Raw genomic sequence first — 21,845 nt, forward strand, 5'->3', positions numbered from 1 at the left:
TTTGCAGAATTTTGCCCAAATTCCCTGTAATTGCTGAATTTCTTAAGACAGCATTTCAAAAATTGACTGAACATGCGGCATTTTAAATTGTAGCAGCCTCAGCAAATCTGCAGCTTTCTTTTCTTTTGGATAGTTGAATGACTGTGACCATGTAGAGTTCTTTGTAAGTGTATATATCCATATATATCCATATATGTGTGTTCTGTGTTTTTGAATATATCTTTTGTGTGTATATAAATATGCACAAATCATAATCTCATGAATGTAGAGCCACCTGAATGACCCTAATAATTTTTTATTTTTACTTTTCTGAATTCTAGACATTATACTTTGGGCATTTTACACGTACTATGCCATTTAATCCTTATACAAATCCTTTAAAGTATGTATTAGTATCCCCATTTTTCAAATGAGGAAACTAAGGCCCAGACAGGTTAGATAACTTGCCCAAGATTGTCCAGTGAGTAAATCTTGGAGATGACATTTGAACTCCAAATCATAGTTTCAGATTCTGCCCTCTTAACTAATACTCCCTTTCAGCATATGGTATCTAATAGGATAGATGAATTTTTGACATTATCCAAGGAAATTTACATTCTTGAATATTTGTTTAGTGTAAGGAAAGCAGTACGGCATAGTCATTAAGAATATTCTTTCCAACACAGGCTGCTTATGTTTAGTATCAGCACGTGTTAATGGTAGGCATTCAAGTATATTAGCTCTTTTATCATTTTACTAGAAGTATATTCTGAGTCAGTAGAGATTTTGTAGTTCAACTATACATGGGCCAGTGTAGATTCTTAGACAGAAGTAGGTGAAAAAAACAGAAACAAAAAACCCAGTAGCTTTATAAGATAAGAATAGTGAAAAATAATAATTTAAAACAAACCTCCATGCAAAATAAGCCAGACGTAATTTCCCAGATCTGAAGTCCCCACCCTACCCCCACCTGAAGCACGTTGCTATGGAGAGTGAGTTTTTTTACTTCATAGTACTGTTGATTGCAGTGTAATTATAGACTGGACGATATGAAGGCTATAATGCCCCTTGGCTATTGACATAGAGTCATTGCTCCCAAATATTTGGGTCCCTTTTACTTTCTAATCATCAGAACATTAGTTAACATCATATGTTGGGTGTAATTGTGTGAATAATGTATTGTTATTTCAGTATTTTTTTTTCTGAATAAGCATATTCAGAAGTCTCTGGAGAGTAGCAGATTGCTAAGTATTACCTTGTTCCCTGTCTTCTTTCTGCCTTGTTGTTTTAGTTATAATGATCCTAAAAAGTATGAAATGATTAGATTTTGAATTTTAAGGAAGGAAAATTTAGAAAGATTAAATTTTGGAAGTTTTTAAACAGCAGAATCAGATGAAAGATTAAAGAAAGATGAGGTCTGTTGTGATGGGAGTAACATGGTGGAGAACAGAACCTCTCTATCTTGTTCCTGTTGGTTTATTTGCCTTCCTTCATTATTTATTTAGGGAGGTAGAATTTATTCATAAAGTTGCAGATCCTTTTCCCTCTTCATATTGCAAAGCAGATGTATTCTTGGTATTTTTCTTTAGCTTTGTATGTTTGACCAATACTGTGAAATTCCAAAGGTCATGTTGCATGATAGCAGTTTTTGAACGTGGGCGTTGAGATTTAGCCACTAGCAACAATGCAAGTTGTTGGTGCCTGCCACAGGCAGCTGTTTTGTATGTGTGTATTTCTAATTATTTTAGCATTCACAGCATGGGATATTTTCAGAGTTTTCAGTGAAGGGCTTATTGCATTCAATGCATTTTTTTTTTTTTTATGAGGAAGATCAGCCCTGAGCTAACATCCATGCCAATCCTCCTCTTTTTGCTGAGGAAGACCGGCCCTGAGCTAACATCTAATGCCAATCCTCCTCCTTTTTTCCCCCAAAGCCCCAGTAGATAGTTGTATGTCATAGTTGCACATCCTTCTAGTTGCTGTATGTGGGACGCGGCCTCAGCATGGCCGGAGAAGCGGTGCGTTGATGCGCGCCCGGGATCCGAACCCGGGCCGCCAGTAGCAGAGCGCGTGCACTTAACCGCTAAGCCACGGGGCCAGCACTGCATTCTTAAGTTATGTTGTTGGTGGTGTTTCTCTGTTAAAATAAAGCAGACATTACTTGTTTATGTAAATTCCAAGTTAACAAAAGCCTCTGATTTTAAGTTGTATTGTATTTTTCCTTAGGGTACAAATGAGAACTGTTCTGTATTTTTAGACAAGCTTTATCTGACAAGCTTTCTGTTTAAAAAATAAAATGTTTATCTAAAGGTTTGTTGTCTCTTTTTAAAAGAGAATATTGTGATACATCTCTAGAGGAAAGCATGCTCAGTCACTGTCTTTTGATTTCTTTCTCTTTGCTTGAAGCCAGAATTGTAATTGATGTATGATATGATCTTTACTTGCCCTAGATTGGTTTAGCTCTGTCATGTTTGTTTCCTTTAAAAAGTAGGTTTATTTCCAAGTTTAAGCCTGTAAACTTCTTTTATACTGAATGGTACCTGAAAGTACTAAACTTGGCAAGTCCAGTGTACTCTGTGTAGTTGGGCATGAGGACACTATAATGTGGGCACCTTGAAGTTACATTTCTTCTTAGTGGACTGAATTCACACTTGCCATCTACTTGTTTATTTAGGTTTTGATATTGCTTCTTTGTGGATTTGAAATTACAGGATTTAAAGTTGTTCAATAAGATTGTCCATTAACATCCTAATGTACAGCTAAGGCTTGAGTGGTTGGAGGTGCTTCGTGGATAGCATCCTCCTAAAATGAATCTAGACTAATATAGTGAGACTTGTTATCTAATATCAATGTCAAAATAAAACCACATTATAGATTGATCAACAAGGCCACCACTGAGTAATTAAGACCTTTGGTGTAGAATAGAAAAAGTTGCCCTTGCCCCAAGTTGTCACGACAACAGAAAGCTCCCCTTTCAGTGTACCTTTGTGCAGAGCAAACCTTCCACGACCATCTAAAATGGCCCTCTTAATCCTGTTCTCTTAATCTATACATGGATTTATATTTTGCAGACTGTCGGATACCCAAACTTAGATAATTATAAGTTAAATTGCATTTAACTTCTATTATATTTCTGATATAATATAAAATAGGAATTTTCTTTTCTTTTTTTTTTTTTTCTTGTTCTCTTGAAATTTTAGCTAAAGCTCAAAGTTGAAGACAATGGGATACCACTGTACTCTGTTTTGAAGAGAAGAGTTAGACACAGCCTCAAAGGACTTACTGAGGGAAGGCTAGATGGCCATTGACCATCCTAACAGCCTATATAAAATAAGAGCTCTGTGGATTCCCTATTTAAAACATCTTACCACCACTATTGTCTCTGTTTTATGGGAAATTTACCAAAGTAATTTATCCAGCATCACTCAGCTAGTTAGTTAAGTCTTTCTCTGACTCTATAACCTCACCCTTAACCGTTGCATCACACGGAGTCATTAAGATGGCTCTGCGGCAGCCCGCATTCCTCTGCAGGTCAGCATGTTAGGAGAGGGGGATTTTAATACCTTTCCTGGGCAGTGGTCAGGCTCATTTATTTGGGGAGGTGAGGAGCATTGGGAATGGTGTTTAGTAGGTCTCAAAGATTGGTGCCCTTAGGCTGAATTTGGTTCACAGTCATCTTTGTTGTGCCTGGCACATTGTTCAAAAACAGGAAAACTCACCTAAAAATCCATTTGTGTTGCTTCTCTTGAGTCATTACTGCCCCCTCCAGTGGAGTATGTTGTTCCCACTCACTTTGGCCATTGTCACTCCCCTCCCCCCCGTCATTGTCTTATGCCAGCCTGGTCCAAAAAGCGTTGTGCGTTTTTCAGGGGATTGTGGGGAGACACGCAGCACATGTGTGAGTGGTAGATGTGCACGTAGTTGCAGAAATATGATTACATAACCAAAAAACCTATGAATAGCTAGCTTATTTATTGGTAGAATGCATTCCCCACAAGGAGAGACCAGGCATCACTCTAAGGCAGGAATCACTACAGGACCTGCCTTGTGGACACGACAAGTGCAAGAATTCTCTTGTTTGGAGCCAGCCGAAACTATCCCAGACATCTCAATTGAGTCAGCATTGTTGTTCCCTCTCCGTCCACGTTCTGATCTGCTTGGAGGGTGTTCCCAGTGTCGAGTCAAATAAATCCCACTCTCTAGAAAGTGAATTGGAATCTTCAAGGTAACCTAAAATGACTCAGCCTAAAATGTTTATGGATCTAGTAGAGGCAATCAAGATCCCCCTTCTGATAGCTGAACTCGGATACTCCTCAGTTTAACTAGTAGCCTGCTGCTGTACTACTGTGACTAGCGTCATAGTAAACAAAGACTTCCCAATTTTTGCTTATTTGCCCCTAGAAATGTTATTTGGGGTCAAATATAATGCTTATTTTTCAGAGGTAACACAAAAAAGTATGTATGTTTTTAATATACTTAAAATAGTCATGTTTCTTATATGGTGAGCATTTAGTTTTGGTCACCTACAGGCACATGGTGTTGCATTTTAGTATTTTAAAAAATATTGTATTCAGAAATATTGTGCAGGGGGCCGGCCCCGTGGTGTAGCGGTTAAGTGCGTGCGCTCCACTGCTGGCGGCCTGGGTTCGGATCCCAGGCGCGCACCGAAGCACCGCTTGTCCGGCCATGCTGAGGCCGCGTCCCACATAAAGTAGAGGAAGATGGGCACGGATGTTAGCTCAGGGCCAGTCTTCCTCAGCAAAAAGAGGAGGATTGGCATGGATGTTAGCTCAGGGCTGATCTTCCTCACAAAGAAAAAAAAATATTGTTCAGATTTCTGAGTAGGAAATACATGTTCACGAAAAAGTCATTGAAATGGGCTCAATATTGATTTGCATTCCCTTATTCCTCCCTTGGCTCCACCTTGACTCTTTAAAATTCAACATAGCTATGGATTTTTATTTTTTTTATTATAGTATTACTGTCATGGTTTCTTTTTGTCCAACTACTAATTTTTCTATAGTAGAGTCTTCTCAGCTCTAAAAATTGAGGACAAATTTTCGTTACTTTAATTATTATTTACCACAAATGCCATAAAGAGGCATGCCATCTTTGACTTCATGATTCCAGCTTCTAGGCCTCTTATTATTTCACCTCTTTTTTTCTTAACCAAGGTTTTCCAAAATACATGTCCCCACTCGGACATAAAATGAATATTTTTAAAATGCCTAATAAGATTGCCAAGTGGAATAGTTGAAATCTATAATGTATTGCTCTTTGTACAGGTTTTATTATTTTGTGAAGTCTTACACAGTGGGCAGAGATGGGCTAAATTGTAATTTATGGCACTGTGTTGCCTCATTCTGTTTTATTGTTGGATTGATAGGTTAGTGTCTATAGAGTGCTTTGAGTTCTTACACAAGCTAGAGAGATTTATGCAATTATGTGCACACCTTGATGAAAGAAAGAGTAAATGTCTCAAATATTTTATAGCTCACATTCTCTTATTAAATATATTATTAACAGCAAGTAAAGGTGAGGAGGATGGCATTTTATTCATCTTTGTATCTCTTGTCCCCCCACAGTGCCTGGCACTTTATAAAAGCTCAATAAATGTAAGGATTAAAGAGGCTGGCCTGGTGGCATAGTGGTTAAGTTTGCACTCTCTGCTGCAGTGGCCTGGTGTCTGCAGGTTTGGATCCCGGGTGCAGATCTATACACCATTCATCAAGCCATGCTGTGGCAGACGTCCCATATACAAAATAGAGGAAGATGGGCATAGATGTTAGCTCGGGGCCAATCTTCTTCAGCAAAAAGAAGAAGATTGACAACAGATATTAGCTCATGGCCAATCTCCCGCCTCACCCCCCTCAAAAAAAAAAAAAGAATTGAAGGCAAGATGTCTCATGTTATCATTAGCAACAGTATCATTTGTAATAGATTTCCCAAGCTATTTACTTTCTCATCTGGTTTTAAATCTCATCTGAATATGCCTCCTCTCATTTAAATGGTATTTAATTTGTCACTTCTGTAATTATTTGATTGCTAAACCTTACAATCAGCAAGTTGGACATTCAGCTAATACCCTTTGCAAATAAAATGGCATCGTTTGACAGCAAGGAGATACAGAGTCAATGCAGTATTTCGGGAGATTGTGACAACTCTTCGTCAAAGAACATTAATCAAGTAACTGAGATGTTATAAAATTGGTAGAAGTTACACAGAAAGCAGGAATAAAAAGGTTTGAGACTCTCTGTGGTCAGCCCTTTAACCTTTGGAGGAGTTTTAGCATTCCTATAACTGTGAATTTAATGTCTTTTCAGTTTTGTGTGCTTAAGACCCTTTTTATTGCCGGTAATTTTCCACGTAAATCGATCAGCGAGATAAGCTGTATTTCAAAACTTTTAAATGTCTTTTATTACATTATCATCACTGTGGTTGATTCATTTATGAAACACCAAGCACTCCCGTTTGGAGAGATTTATTCTCGTATCAGTTTTTTTCCTGGATTTGCCAGAACGCCGTCATGTTCGTGTTCTGAAGGTTAATGCCCAAAGTCAAGCAGACAGAAGCCAAGTGCTGCAAGGTTTCCAAGATTAGGACTGATTCCCTTCACAGAAATAAATGATTCCTGCCATGTTCAGTGATTTTGTGCGGCGCTCCCCACGGCTGAGTGAGTGCATCAATACTGTAGTCCTTACCTGCTGTACATACTGATGACACTCAGTGTTAACTTGATTGACTGAGCAGTGCACTGGAGAGGACACACCTGCAGAAAAGTGCAGACACGTATATTTTTATCCTGGTCTCGAAACATTTATTTTACATTTATTTTCCTTGGGAGTCATGGTTTCAAATTCCATGGGCTCTCAAGCCACACTGCTAAGGTAAAACAAACCTTTAAGTGCTGCTTTGTTTTCATAATTATCCCGAAAATGGTCTCAGGTTAATACACTCTGCCAAAGCCTGATTTTATGCTTTTGAGGGAAAGTGACATGAAGGTGACTATTAAGAATCCTGACAAATCAGTGACTCTGTGGAATTTGTCTCTTAAGAGGTTCTGTCTAATCATGGGCAAATTGGATCATTTAATTCAAATATGAAAAATCATTTTGGCTTATTTTTATGTTATATTTTATTATCGTGTTTTGTAGGCTTTGAGGCAGCAGCAGAAAAGAAGAAATGGAGTCTCAATGATGGTCAACAAGACTGTTCCTCGTGTTGTTTTGACACCATTAAAGGTGTCTGATGAGCAGTCGGATTCGCCTTCAGGTAAAAAGCTAAAATGTCATGTGCTTGGCCAGTTCCTTCCCAGAGGAGACTTCCTCACTGAGAGAGAGGTCATGAATTTTCTCTAACACTGAGTAATATTTCCACTTGAGGTTTCATTTAATGTTTTTATACCTCTGACTCTTTCAGTGATTTAAATATATTTTGAATATTTCACTGTTAAAAAAAAAGGCACCAGCTTGCTCATCATCAAAGGACTTCATTCGCTGATGTCAGTAGGTGTTAGGAAACTGTGTAGTACTTCTTGTGGATGTTTTTGTTGTTGCTTTGGCTTTGTTTGAATGTTGAACTTTAATGGTGGACCACACGCTGATATGTAATGCCATCAAAAGCAGTTCTTCCGTGAGTGTGAATTTGTTTTTCAGTCCTCTGCTGCAAAATCAGGAATCCTTTATTAGTTTTTGTGTTCTGGCAACATGCTTCTCACCTCAGTGCAGCCCTGACCTTTTCTTCTAATTTACCTTCTGTCACTTTATCAGCCTTGTCCCATTGTATTTATTATAAATTGATGTTTGCATTTTCTATTCCTGCCTCAGCATAAAGTTATTAATAAAGGTATGGTCTCTCCTTTTCAAGCCACTCTTCCTTCATCTCTTTGTCTCTGTCTTGCATTGTCTCTAAATGATATAGTATTGCTGAAACTTATTTGTGTATTTTTACAAAAGATCTGACGTTTCTTGTAAAAGCTATCAGATCAGTGAACGTGTTTTTGACTTCTCTGTTAGGCCGTCTGTTCTTGCTTTTTGTTCTGTTTGATTGATTTATTGGGCTTTTCTCTTTATATCCAGTAGAGGAATCAGACTGTGGCCAAAGGTAGTGTATTAACTGTTAGAAAAGGAGATTATATCTACGGTTTTTAAAACTATTTTAGATTTTTCTTTTCAAGGACAGCAAGAGGAAGATAATGACATAATAACTATTTCCTTTTTTAGGATCTGAATCTAAAAATGGTGAAGCAGACAGTTCAGATAAAGAAATGAAACATGGGCAAAAATCTCCCACAGGAAAACAAACAAGTCAGCACTTAAAACGATTAAAAAAGTCTGGTTTAGGTAAGTGTTCAATAGACTATGACATTTCACATTTTAGAGATTTATATCTTTTTGAATGAAATTGTGGAAAATTCTCAGAACAATTTTTTAATGGTTAAACAAGGAAGTTTAAAAATCTTTTCAATGTATCTTAACCAAAAAGGGTGCTAAATAAGGAAACATAGTTTCAACAGAATGATCTTAAGCATGTTGCTAAATTCGTGAATGATATATTGGATGAAGCAGAGGCTCAGGTAAGAGATTTAAATGATGTACGTATTCAAGTAATTATCTGCCAAGTCATGATTCTATCTAATGTGCAATGTTTTGTTCCTGCAACTGGTTTTCGCTTTATTGGAATATACTGTATTGGGGAAAAAAATGCAACTTTTATGAAGAGTTCATTGAACTGGAGAGTACATTGTCATTGGAGTCTGCTGCAGTAAAACCACTCTGCCTTCCTTTTCATCTGTGCTGCTTGAAATTATTCAGTAGTGCTTGTCTGAAAAATAGTGTAAAATTGCTGAGAAGTGTGGGAGACAGAGTCCAAGCGTTTTGCAAGTCAGCACCAGGTTTTCTTCTGAAGATTTCCTTCTGGCTAACTTTTCATCAGGACCTCAATGGCAGCATTCAGGGAAAAAGGAATATGAGAATTAAAAAGATGAAAATAAACATATCCTAGGCTGAACATTTTAATTCTTGACCAAATCTGCCTTGTTGGATGTCTGATTTCTCTCTCTTAGTTATTTCATCTCTGAGTAAGGGTAATGATAATGACCTGGATCATTGTAACATTTTGTAAAATGGTTGGTAGAAACTACAAATTTATTGACCTGAACTTTATTACTGGTTCTGCTACTTACTTTCTTGACAATTTAGGGTAATTCTTATTTGCAGAGTTTATCTGTTCGTAAAATTCAAACAAGACTTTAACCCATTTATTTATTTTTTATTAGTAAAGATTTACTGATTGCCTACTATATACCAGGCATTTTGCTAAATCCTGGGAACAGACTTTCATAAAAAGTCTTTGAAGAGGATTTATATAAGAGATCTTTGGGAAGGCAGAATTTATTTTTGTTTTCAATTCTTTAAAAATAGCATAATTACCTCTTTTGCATCATTTCCAAGGCTAAATTATTTATAGTTATTGTCTAGCCCAAAATGTATGAGTGTGTGTTTGTATATAACCACACTTACATATACACTGACATATTTTTTTCTAGTCTTTTGAGTGTTGTAAAGTAAATAGTTTAATATGAGTAGCTTCTAGAATAGAAAACTATAATGGGAGAGCGATATGTAAAGAATGTACTAAAAAAAAAAACACCCCCCCCCAAATACCATGTTATGATACCCTTAAGTAATTTAAAAGTCAGTCACCTTCAGTTAAAAATGGTCTGCTACCAACCTCAGGAAAGTCAATACCATATCATGACTTTAAGAAAATTCAAGGCGCAGGGCCCTCCCCATTTATGTACTTAACTCACTTTAGGACTGGAAGTCAACAAGAGAGTGTGCTCTGTTGTCAGGATCTTCTCCAGTGCTCAGGTCTTCAGTCAGGATCTCTTGTTCTGGTTGTTATTACCTAGAAGTCCTGCATGCCGCTAAACTCACATCGTAAAAATTGTACAGTAAGAGTATTTCAGCCAACTTGTTAGCAAATTAAAATGATGATAAAGGAGACCACCATGTTCTTTTTAACCTGCTTTCTTTTAGACTACAAAATAGTAAAAATAATGAAGCTACTTTAATGAAGGAATGGAGAAGTGAAATCATATTCACTGCCCGTATTTAATGTGATGGTCTAAGTGTTTTGACGTAAGTTATCTCATTTAGTCCTCACTTCAGTTATGTACAGTAGAATGATTTCCATTTTACAGTTGAAGAAACTGAGCCCCAGAGGTTTAAGGAGGTTGACCATAAATGGCACAGCTAAGATACAAGTCAATGCATAACTAGCTCCGAAGTCTAAACTGTTGACCTTGGATATGGTCTGAATGTCAGATCATCTAGCCTAGCCCATATTGGAGACCTGTAGGCACCCCTGAGGAGCAACACAGCACTCTTGACATGATAAGTCAACCATACGTGTTAAAATGCAGGTACGCTAATTACACCTCGAAGGAGAGCTAGCAACTATAAGATTTCCTGGCTGATCCTGTAAAATCAAACAGATGGCGGAAGAGGGTGGGATTTAAAATAAATCAATTAAGACAAAAATCTGTCAAAAATAAACTGAAGGTGATTACTGGGAGGAACTGTGACTGACTAACCTAACAAGCGGCTGAGTGCAATGCTTATTTTGTGCAGATGAAGTCAGTGATACTTATTAAGCCTCCAATATATGCCAGGTACTGTAAAATGAAAAGGGATAAAACGTGAAAGAAAGAGCCTTAAATGCGAACATCACCAGACAGTAACCCACATCTCTTTTAGAAAGTAATGTTTTTGATGTTCTGTGACCTTAGGAATCTTACAGACTAAAAGATTCTATATGTTGTGAAGCATTTTAGAATCAGGATGGTAGTTAGTACTCTGTAAGGCATATTTATATACATTTTGCTCTCCCCTCTTTGCCATTAAGTTCTTAATTCCTTGGGAATAGTGACCTTCCTGTCCATCTTTTTTTTTTTTAAATTATTTTATTGAGGTCATACTGGCTTATAACATTGTGTAAATTTCAGGTGTACGTTATTATATTTCAGTTTCTATGTGGACTGCATTGCATTCACCACCAATTGTCTAGTTTTTATCCATCACCATACATATGTTCCCCTTTGCCCCTTTCACCCTCCCCCCACCCACTTCTCCTCTGGTCACCACCAGTCAGTTCTCCTTATCTATGTATTTGTTTGTTTATCTTCCATATATGAGTGAAATCATACATTATTTTTCTTTCTCTGTCTGACTTATTTCACTTAGCATAGTACCCTCAAGGTCCATCCGTGTTGTCGCAAATGGCACAATTTTGTCTTTGTTTTTATGGCTGAGTAGTACTCCATTGTCTATATATACCACATCTTCTTTATCCATTCATCTGTTGATGGGCACTCGGCCATCTTTGTAGTCCTTTGTATCCCTCTTGTTTCATAGGTGCTAAGTTTTGAATTAATTTATAAGTAACTGAATGGGCCAATAAGTTTGTCTGGATAAATAAGGCATCGTATAGGTTTCAGCATAGTAGCACAGCTGCTTATATACTCTTGAATAAAAATGATCCTGTGCTCCTGGGGAAGGTCATTCCTTGTTGAACCAATGTATAGCTGCAGAACTAGTGCAAAGAAAGATGATCCCATCCAACATCCTGTAGCCAGCCAGACAGAGAAAGCTGGTTTTCCCTCATCTGTTTCTGCCACCAGAGTCAGACATCTAATTCATACAGTTTCTGAAATGTGGTTTTAACCTTCTTTGCCATCTCTAGGTAGAGGTAACTGTATGTAAGTCCTAACCTGTTGAAACCATTCTGAATTAAAACAAATGCTATAAGTTTGTTCTAATTTAAATTGGTAATTCTAAAACTAAATCCAGTCAAAATCAGACTTTTGGGTATAAGTCTAAATTTTCATCCTTGCTGTGAGGTTTCCGTAACGGGATATAAAATACTCCTGATTGTCCCCTGAGTGCTTCTTTTTGGTCTCTGGTAATTACTTAATTTGTCAAACTGCGGGATATTCACCCTATTCAAGGTATAGGTTTCACCTGGGTCTTGGAATCGCATGCATGTAGCCCAAGGCACAATGGACCCCAGTGTATTTCCCGGAGGACTCTTCGTACAGGACCCACCACAGACCTCCTCAGTTCCCTTCATATGCCCAGTTTCCCTGGAGAGGGTTAGGAGCATACAATAAAAAAAATATTGAGCTACAACATCCCTCAGTCATTCTAGTTTTGATGGTGATCTTGAAATTCTTATGAGAAATTTATCACTCAACATAGGAACCCACTACTTTAGACGAAGTTGTTTTGTTTTGTTTTGTTTTGTTTGTTTGTTCTTAGCCAGGGTTATATATGAAAATTATGAGACTGTTTTTTTTGATTAAGCTCTGATTGAATAGACATGGTAACATGGGGTGAGTGAACACAGTTGAAAAAAATTGATGGATCTAAAGAGTATTTCCGTGATGATGTTATATTTAAAAAACAAACAAAACCTTGTTGGTCCCTCTCCCTTTTCTAAATCATGCATGGTAGAAAACATTGTTCTGATATGCCTAAAAACAAATAATAACAATATCCACAAAAGCTCTTTTATTATCATAAGTCTTGAAATTTATTATTACAGTAAATATTAGACTACCAAATCAGGCAGTAGAAACCACATCCAGTGAGATGAAAGGTAGGTGACAGCTTAAAATGGGATTTGAAGTATATGTTTTTCTTGTGTAATCAGTTGTTTTGATATCCTCCCTCCTTGTCTTAGCAAAGGATGAAGCTCCTTTAAAACCTCCCCTATGGAGTTTTCTGTGATAGCCTTGGTACGTTATCATTTCACCATCTTCAGGGCACTTAGAGGATAGATTAAAAATTATTTAATGATATTCTTCCTTACTAATTGTTTTGTATTAATTTCTCACATCTTTCCCTAACTAAAATGTAAGTTCCTTGAATTAGGGGTCATTGACCTAAACCAGTTTTTAATTATGCTTTTTCCTACCCAATCACACAGTAGGAGTTTAAAAAGTGCTTGCTAAACAAAGAAGCTTCTAATGGATGTCTCTGAGGGGTTTTTAATAAATGTCTGCACTAAGCCCAACTTCTGGGATTCATTCCAATATATTTTATTTGGTTTAATCTTTTTGTTATAAAGAATTACAACTTTGCTGGTTTCATAAAATGTTACATACTTTTGAAGTAAATTAATGCAGAAAAATAAAAATAGAATTTTTATAATACCCTAAATCCTATCATCCAAAATAATTTTCCCAATGTTTTATAAACATTATTTGACATCTCTTAATGTGTACCATAGGCAAAGATCATCTTAGAAAAACTGTATTATAACATTTTAATTAAAGGTACTAAACTTAATTAATTTTAGGCTGAAGAATAAAAAAGAACAGAAGTAAAACCAAAAAACAAAATTGCTAAACATTGCCACAAGATATATTCATATCTAAAAGTTCTCTCCCAAGATATTAAAATATGAAAAACTGAAATAAAAGTGGTTATCTTTTTAACTACTCATTCAACTTCAGACAATATATTATAAAGGATGGGGAATAATTATACTTAGTGTCTCTCCTACCTACATGTTTTTATTAGTTATATTATTTTTTAAACAGGTTGATAACATTTATATTCTATTTTGTAACTAGAATCCCCATAGTTCTTTAACCCCGACAGTATATTTTAATGGGTTCCATGCTCCCTGATAGACTTTTTACACTATTTCTTCATTTGTGAAGACTACATGGACTCATGTTATAGATGATTAGATTTTGTCCTCTGATAAATTTTTTTCTCCCTTAGACTTTTTGAAAGCCTGCTTTTCTTCTCTGACCTCTTTCAGAGTCATTCCAATTTCTGTGAGACAAGGAAGAACGCTCTCATTTTGAACTCTTCCTGTTTTTCTTTGGGTAGTCCCTCTTTGTAACAAAAGGCCCTGGTCTGCCTCTTGCTCCAGAGGGTGTGCTCCTTCCCTCGTGTGAGTGTGTCTCTTTCTCTGTGTGTGCTCACTTTATGCATAAATCCTGGGTGAGTTCCCTTCTGGGAAATATGAGTCTTTAAGTCAGTAGACTACCCACCCATCAGCACGTGCTCCGGAGTCAGCAGCCTTTGCTCAGATTGGTGGTCTTCGAACTCCCTCTGGTCAAAATAATAGAGAATTTCCCTGACCCTGATTGGACACATTCCTCGTGATTTTTATCGTGAGGTCCAGCCTAGTGTCGTCTTATGTAGCATCGACTCTCACTGTGACGGTTTGGCAATTGTCGCTTCTCTTCCCTCCTTCTCTCGACCTTAACTACTTTACACTCTCTAGGGTCCGGGAATTAGATGCTAAAATGACTGCATCTTTGTCTTCCTCTGGATACTGTAGGGAGATGAGGTACCAGCTTTAACAAGATGAGACCATCAGATATAATTGGATTGTTCTTAAGCCAATTAAGAGTAAGTGTGTAAGGATAATTAAAGTGGAATTAAACATCATGTGTGTCAACAAACTGAGTGGTGGGTTCATCTGCTGTGTCTTTGTTCCAAAATTATAAAACATATTTTTGCTTAGATGGACATCTTTGAAATAAATCTTCTTTTGACTTTGTTATAAAAGACTGTGTACCTCTCTGAATCTTCTTTTTTCTATGATAGTCTTAAAGATTTTGAAACATACCAAATAGTAATCAACAGGATAAGGCCTACTTTTCACATTGTCCAAAACACGTTTCTAAATTTTACAATTGTCTCATTTCCCCAGTACTCCCTCCCAAAGACATTCTTGGTAAATGACCTCAACTCATATTCATATTGAGAATATTTAGGCCATAAATAAGAATTAAACAAGTTTCTTTCTTACATTTTTCAACATTTCTGTCCCTAGGTTTTGCCTTTGCCGCCGCTGCTGAGAAAAGAAGCTTCTTTCTAATTCTCTTCTTGTGGTCTATTTTTTTTTTCTGTTGTGAAATACTTCAAACATATAGAAAAATACAGATGCTAATAAAGCAGACGTCTATATATCCATCACCTTGACTCAACAAATGTTAGGAGTTTGTCAGATTTGCTTTAGATTTAAAAAAAAATAGATACAACTTTTGTACTTTTTTCTGTTTGTGAGATTGGCTGATAATTTTTTTTTCTTATATTATCCTTCTTTGTCTTTATTTTGGAATAAAGCTTATATTAACTTCATAAAGTGAATTGAAGAGTTTTCTTTATTTACCTATTCACTGGAATACGTATAACATGAAGTGATGGGAGACTTCCTTGATGTGTTAGTAAAATTCATCTTTACAGCTGTTTATAATATGTGCTTTATGTGTATTTAGGGCAGGGGGGTTGCCTATTCATTTTTTAAAAGTTTTTACAAGGTTATTCAAGTTTTCTATTCTAAGTTAAATTTGAAATTTTATAAACTTAAAATAGTTTATCTGTCTTCAAAGATATAGGCTAAAGTCATAGTATTATATTATGCTTTTTAAAAGCTCTTTTTAATTATATCTACTTTGTAAATGTATCCAATATCTCAAATTGTGTGCCTAACTTTCATTCCTATTCCTATTGATTCACGTCATCTCTCACTAGAGGTATACCTATTTTATTAGTGTAATAAAAAGAAAAACAACTTTTTTTGTTGTTGATGGTCTTCATTGTCCTTCTTTTCTATTTCATGAATGTCTACTCTTATTCCTACGATCTTTCCTTCCTTCTTTCTCAAGTTTTTATTCTATAGTTCATTTATAAAAACTTCTTGATTTGTACACTTAATCTTTGAATTTTCAATATTTTTTCCATTCTCTAATATGACAATTTACCTTTAAAACCAGTTGAGCTGCATTTTACAAATTTTGGCATTGTCATTTAGAATCCAGATATTTTGTAATTTCCATTACAATTTTTTTTCTTTAACTTATGAAATACTTAGAAGTGTGCTTTTGAATGTCCAAATATATAATGGGTGTGGGAGAATTGGAGAGTTGCTATGTTTCTGTTATTGATACCTAATTTTATTTCTTTGTTGACAGAGAGATGATGTTTTATATTATTCTTCAGTAATTGTTGAGACTCAGTGCTCAGTTTTTTTTGTGTTTGTTTTTTACTGTTCCTTGAGTACTATCAAAAAATTGCTTTCTCTGAAGGGCTCAGAGCAGTGCCCTATGTTAAATTCATTGGTTCAAGATTGATTATTGAGTTGTTCAAGTCATCTGTATTCTTAAGACAAGTTTTTTGTCTGATATCTCAATTTCTGGTAAAATATGTTAAGCCTTCCCACTAGCATTGTGTAATGCCAATTTTTCTTTTTAATTCTCTCAGTTTTAAATTTTGAATACTATGCTGTTTAAATGGGTTCAGGCTTAAGGCATTATATTTTCCCAGTGAATTATTCCTTTTACACTTAAGGAATGATCTTTCTCATGCCCAAAAAGACTTTTTACCTTTGTCTTATCTGATGTTAATATTGTTGTATTGCTTTTTTTGTTGTTTTGAACGTTTACCTAATACTTTTTAGTTTATCTCCTCATTTTCATCTATTCCATGTGATTTTTATTTTAAGTATATCTCTTGTAAGCAGCATATAATTAGATTGTGTTACTTTTTAAATCTAATATGAAAATCCATTTATATTTATTTTGATTGTGTTGGACTTAATTTTTAAAAATTGTTTCTCCTTTTATACCTTCCATTTGGTTGATTGAGTTTTCCTTCCATGCATTTACTGGGAAGTTATGAGTCTTTTTCATTTCTTCCAATGGCTACCTATAGAGTTTTAACAAAGTAAAGAACTAGTCTGTATCTCTCTTGTTCCCAAACAATGCCAGATTTTAATAGTGCTCTCATTTCATTACACCTTCCCATCTTGCATGCAGTTATTGTCTATTTTATTTCCACTTTGTTTTAACTCTCATTAGTTATCTGTATTATTTTTCACTGTTCATGTTTATTTGGTGTTAGTCATGTCTGTTAGTCTTTTAGTTTACCATTGCTTCTGTAACCCACTCATTCCTTCTTTGATTTAATTTCTTTATTTATTAAGAACCTCCACTATTGGTTATTTCAGCAAGATTCTGTAAGGGATAGAGTTTCCATTTTGGATACTGAAAATGTTCTTGTGTCATTGCTATCATAAGAGACTTTGTTATTAATGAAATTCTAGATTGACACTTATTTTCTCTTGAACCTTTGAGGATATTCCACTATCATCTGTTATTTATTGATGATAAGGTTTCTTTATCTTATTGTCATCCCTTGGAGGTAATCTATTTTTGTTCAAAGTTGTTTTAAGATATTATTTTTATTTTTGATGTTTTGCGATTTCAACACATTAGATGGAGGAATGGGTATTTATCCTTCCTGAGATTTCGATATTGCTTTATCTGAGGACTCTTGCCATTTTTTCAATTCTGAAAATTTCCATTAGCTCTGTAAATATTGCCTCTCTGCCACCTGCTGTGTTTTTCATTCCGAAATTCCCATAGATGTGCATCCTGACTGCTTATTCCATTCCCTGTATTTCGTCTCTATTCTGTTTTTTGACTGATCATTTTTTATGCTGCATTCTAAATATTTTCATCAACTCTATATTTTAATTTGATTCAATAATTCTTTCCTGTGCTATGTCTATTGAATATTTTTAAAATTTTTTTAAAAACTAAGTTTTCATTTTTAGAAGTTCCATCTGGTTCTGTTTCAAATTTGCCTATTTTTTTTAATCAGACTGTCCTGTTTTTTCATAATGGTTTTTATTTCCTCTTTTGTCTCTGATTATTTAAAACAAGGACCAGAAATTTTTTCTCTTGGGGCCAGAGAGTAAATACTGTAGGCTTTGGAGGTCATATGATTTCTGTCACAACTATGCAACTCTGCATTGTAGTGCAAAGGCATACCTAGACAGTTTCTAAACAATTGGTCATGACTGTGTTCCAGTAAGACTTTATTTACCAAAACAGGCATTGGACTGGATATAGCTCATGGGCCATAATTTGCAGACCCTTGATTTAAAGCATAGTCTATTAAAATCACATTCAAGTGGTTCTCTTAGCTCAAGTAACCAAGAGTGGTAACTATTCTGGTTGATGCATCAGCTGACTGTCCCATACATAATCCCTTATGATTGTTTTTTTGTGTGTCATACTTTCAAGTTGTGAACTCTAAATGCAGCCTTCTGTTGGAGGTCAGAGTGCCTTGAGTTGTAGGATTATCCTTCAAAGCATATTGGTATTTCAGACCTTGCAGCTAATATTTTTGTAAAGGATTACTTTTCAAAGTATTACCCTCAAAATACCTTGAATAGGAATCTTCTGAAATAATCCAGCGATTAGTGCTCTTTCTGACATGTGGGGAGCACACAGCTATCAGCCCCCAGTGCTATCATTATCTCTGTTAAAATAACAGCACTGTTATTATTCTTGTCATTGATCCTAGGTCTTATAGAATCTACAAAAACTGTAGTTGTTACCATTTATGCTCTCAAATTCTTTGGAAATTCTGATTAATTGGAGGATCATAATTAAAACACTTCTTTATTAGACCTGGTGCTACTTTGAGTTAGAAAGATAGGTGATGTTGAGTTAAGTATACATTATGAAAATTAAAGACAACTAAGACAAGACAGAAACACAAAGAAGCTTTGGAGATTTCCTTCTAAAATATCATTTTTAAAAGAGATAGTATTAAACGTATTATTGAATATATATATGTTCACTATAAACATATGTATGTATACACATGTGTGTTTTTCCCGGTCTATAGTAAATTCATGCTTCTTGCTTGTTTATTACAGGACACTTGAAATGGACCAAAGCTGAGGACATTGACATAGAAACCCCAGGATCTATTCTTGTCAACACTAACTTGAGGGCATTAATAAACAAACATACGTTTGCTTCCTTACCTCAGCATTTTCAACAATACCTCCTGCTTTTGCTCCCGGAAGTGGATAGGCAGGTAAGTAGAAGTTTTAGACATTTAATATTTGTCACTAGTTATATTATTATGAAGTGGCAGGTCTGTTATTGAAGATGACTGGTATATGGATGGACCATTTATGATAATATAATATATTTGTGTAATTTACATACTTATTGCTAGCATTGGTGTATTTGTTTAATCTGCCAAAACAGAACCATTTTTTATTATCAGTAGTGAGCCAATTCAAATTTTAAAGTACAGCACATTGCTGTAGAGTGAAAACAACAGACCTACTCACATTGGAGAGGGAAAACAAAGAAATCAAACATTCCATTACCAAATAAATCTTTGAAGTAGCTGCTCCATTACCCAGAGGGAATATTGGAGTGCAGCAATAAAAAGCCAGAGTTTCTAAGAAATTATGTAAATGTTTTTATTCTCAACTCTTTCCAAAAAGCATTTAAAATTTATGTTTGCAGTTGCCTTCTGAGAGTCTATCATCATGAATATGATTGCCTATAAATAATCACCTTTTATCTTTTTTTTAGTATAACTAGAAATGCTTTAAGTGTATTTTTGTATTTTTGAAAAGCTTCTAAAATAAGGGAATACAAATATAGACCCATAATAGCAGGCATCAATCATCTTCTAAAGTTGTTTCCTTAGAAAAGAAAAGGAAAAAAAGATTTCATCACATAAACTTTTATTAGATTTCACAAAAATTATTAAATGGTGACTAGGAAACATTTCCTTGTGATTCTCATTTCAATAAATTTTCACACTGTATATAGTTTCCAGCTGATGGACATAATGTGTATGTGTTCATGAATTTGCATCTCAAAATGATAGGTACATCCATAAATTGAAATGGGCAAAATTGATTCAATATTTCCATATTACTTTGAATAAATTTTCTTAGCTTTTTATTTGATTCTGTTTTCTACTAACTTACCTTAAAATTTGATGAGCTACAGTTTTCTCCCATTCTGATGTATCTCTTTGGTGTAGATTATTGTTCATATTTAGAAAAATATTATTTTGGGTACAATTTTGTTTGATTTGGAGTTTGCCTTCATCCCACAAAAATTTGTTTAATATTTACTATGAATATGATATGTTTTAGGTGCTTTGGAATAATGGAAAGTCAGTAAGTGCCTATTATATGTTTATTGAATCAATGATTAAATATACTCTAGTTGGATACATGAGCTGTATTTGTGAATAATCAAAATATGAGATAGAGATAGGTAAACTTGGGGGCAAAAGCACAAAGTATATTGAGCTTTCATATGCAGAAGGGAAAAATCAGAGACAAATTTAAGATTCTTGAATTGGGCTTGAGATATAGGCAGAATTTGAATAAAATAAATGGAAATATACCAAGTGAAACGTTCAAAGATACAAAATCGAAAGCTAATTTTGTGGGAGTCTGGATTATAGGAAGAAGAGTGCAAATGAGTCTGGAAGGACAAATTGGAAGTCAATTTTGGAATATTTCTTAAGTATCAGGCTAAAGAGTCTGAACAGTGTTCTCCCTGTGTTTGCAGTGCAAAAGCCATTGAGGGCTTTTGAGCAGAGCTATATAATATAATAAGACTGTTACTTTTTAAGAAAATTATCCTGGCATTACTGAAAGGAGATGTTAGAGATGGGAAGCATGAGAGTGGAAAGAGTTGTTAGAAAGCAATTTTAGTTGTTCCAAAAAAGGCAAAATGAGAGCTTGAATTTGGAGAATAGCATTGAAATTAGAGAAGAAGGATAATGCAATCATCATCATCATCATCATCATCATCAATCAATCATCATCATCATCATCAATCATCCAGTGGTGGCAATTTTACATTTTGTCAAATAACACTTGAAGCAAGGTATAGGAAGAAGCCACTGATGATTCTTGGGTTTCAAGCTTGTGTGACTGAGAATTGAGTTCAGGCGTTAGGAAAAACTTTATTTTGGGGGGCAAAGGGGAGTTGCTTTCTTAGCTACACAACTATTTCCTCCACTTCAGCATATGTGTGGTTTATCTTGTTTACAATTCTATCTCCTGCTTCTGGAATAAGATTTGGCATATGTATTTTATTCAACCTACATGTAGCAGTTTCTGTTACTGAGTTTTTTCTAGTCATTGTGAGAAATAGAAATGAATAAGTCACAATACCTGTCCTGAAATATTAGTCAAATTAGTCCTCAAAAATTTAGTCCATTTGGAAATTATTTATTCAAGAAAGATTTACTGATCATGTATTATGTACTACATACACTTTTCTAAATACAGAGGATACAAGAATGAATCTTGTGGAGGAAGAACAGAGGAGAAAGACAACCTCATGCTGAAATACAATACACTTTGCTCATTACTGGGAAAGAAGTCTAATAACTAGATAATGTCTACACCAAATTTAGTGTAAGATCAGGCAGAATAAAATAAAGGTCAAACTATAAAGAAAGTCCTCTAAAGGCAAAGAGGATGAAGAACTTTAATCTGAAAGTAGTATTGGAGAAGATTTTGTGGTGGAAAGGATACTCTAGTTGAACCTTGAGGACTATTGGTGTTTTGTAAGTAGAGCCAAGGGAAAGTGAATTTTACAGAGGGAGAGCATGTCATTTACAAAACTTGATGCTTGTGTGTTCCAGAAGATTCCGTAGTTCAATAGGTACACCTTGCAGGGTAAAAGCTGTGGGATACTGTGCTGAAGGGTAATATGGTCTACAACCTCAATGACCTGGTTGTAGACTAAACTCTTTGAACTTTTTCTGAAACCAGTGGGTAACATGAGAGATTTTTTCAAATGAGAAACGGCAAGCATAGAATAATTTAAACAGTTATTTTAGTGCCTGGACATAGGGGAGTGGAAGATGATCCAAAGGATAAATAAAATTCAGTCCTTATTTTCTCTTAGAAGCTGGTAGCCCTGTGAATGATGGATTGGACAGGCAGAAAGATAAGGCCCAGGGCGACTGGGTTAGAGACAATCCCAGTAG

General features: G+C 35.3%; 1 protein-coding gene across 1 annotated transcript in view; it reads left to right on the forward strand.

Moving 5' to 3' along the window:
- ASXL3 (ASXL transcriptional regulator 3) overlaps nt 1-21,845 on the forward strand; it is a 129,155-nt gene that overhangs the window by 37,054 nt on the left and 70,256 nt on the right. Inside the window, exons 5-7 of the mRNA XM_087439117.1 lie at nt 7,134-7,251; nt 8,202-8,321; nt 18,736-18,899. Coding sequence (XP_087295243.1) covers nt 7,134-7,251; nt 8,202-8,321; nt 18,736-18,899 — 402 coding nt within the window. The remainder of the gene's footprint in view (nt 1-7,133; nt 7,252-8,201; nt 8,322-18,735; nt 18,900-21,845) is intronic.

This window comes from Ceratotherium simum, chromosome 14 (assembly GCF_057802395.1).
Source record: "Ceratotherium simum simum isolate JZ-2026a chromosome 14, ASM5780239v1, whole genome shotgun sequence".
Lineage (NCBI taxonomy): Eukaryota > Metazoa > Chordata > Mammalia > Perissodactyla > Rhinocerotidae > Ceratotherium > Ceratotherium simum.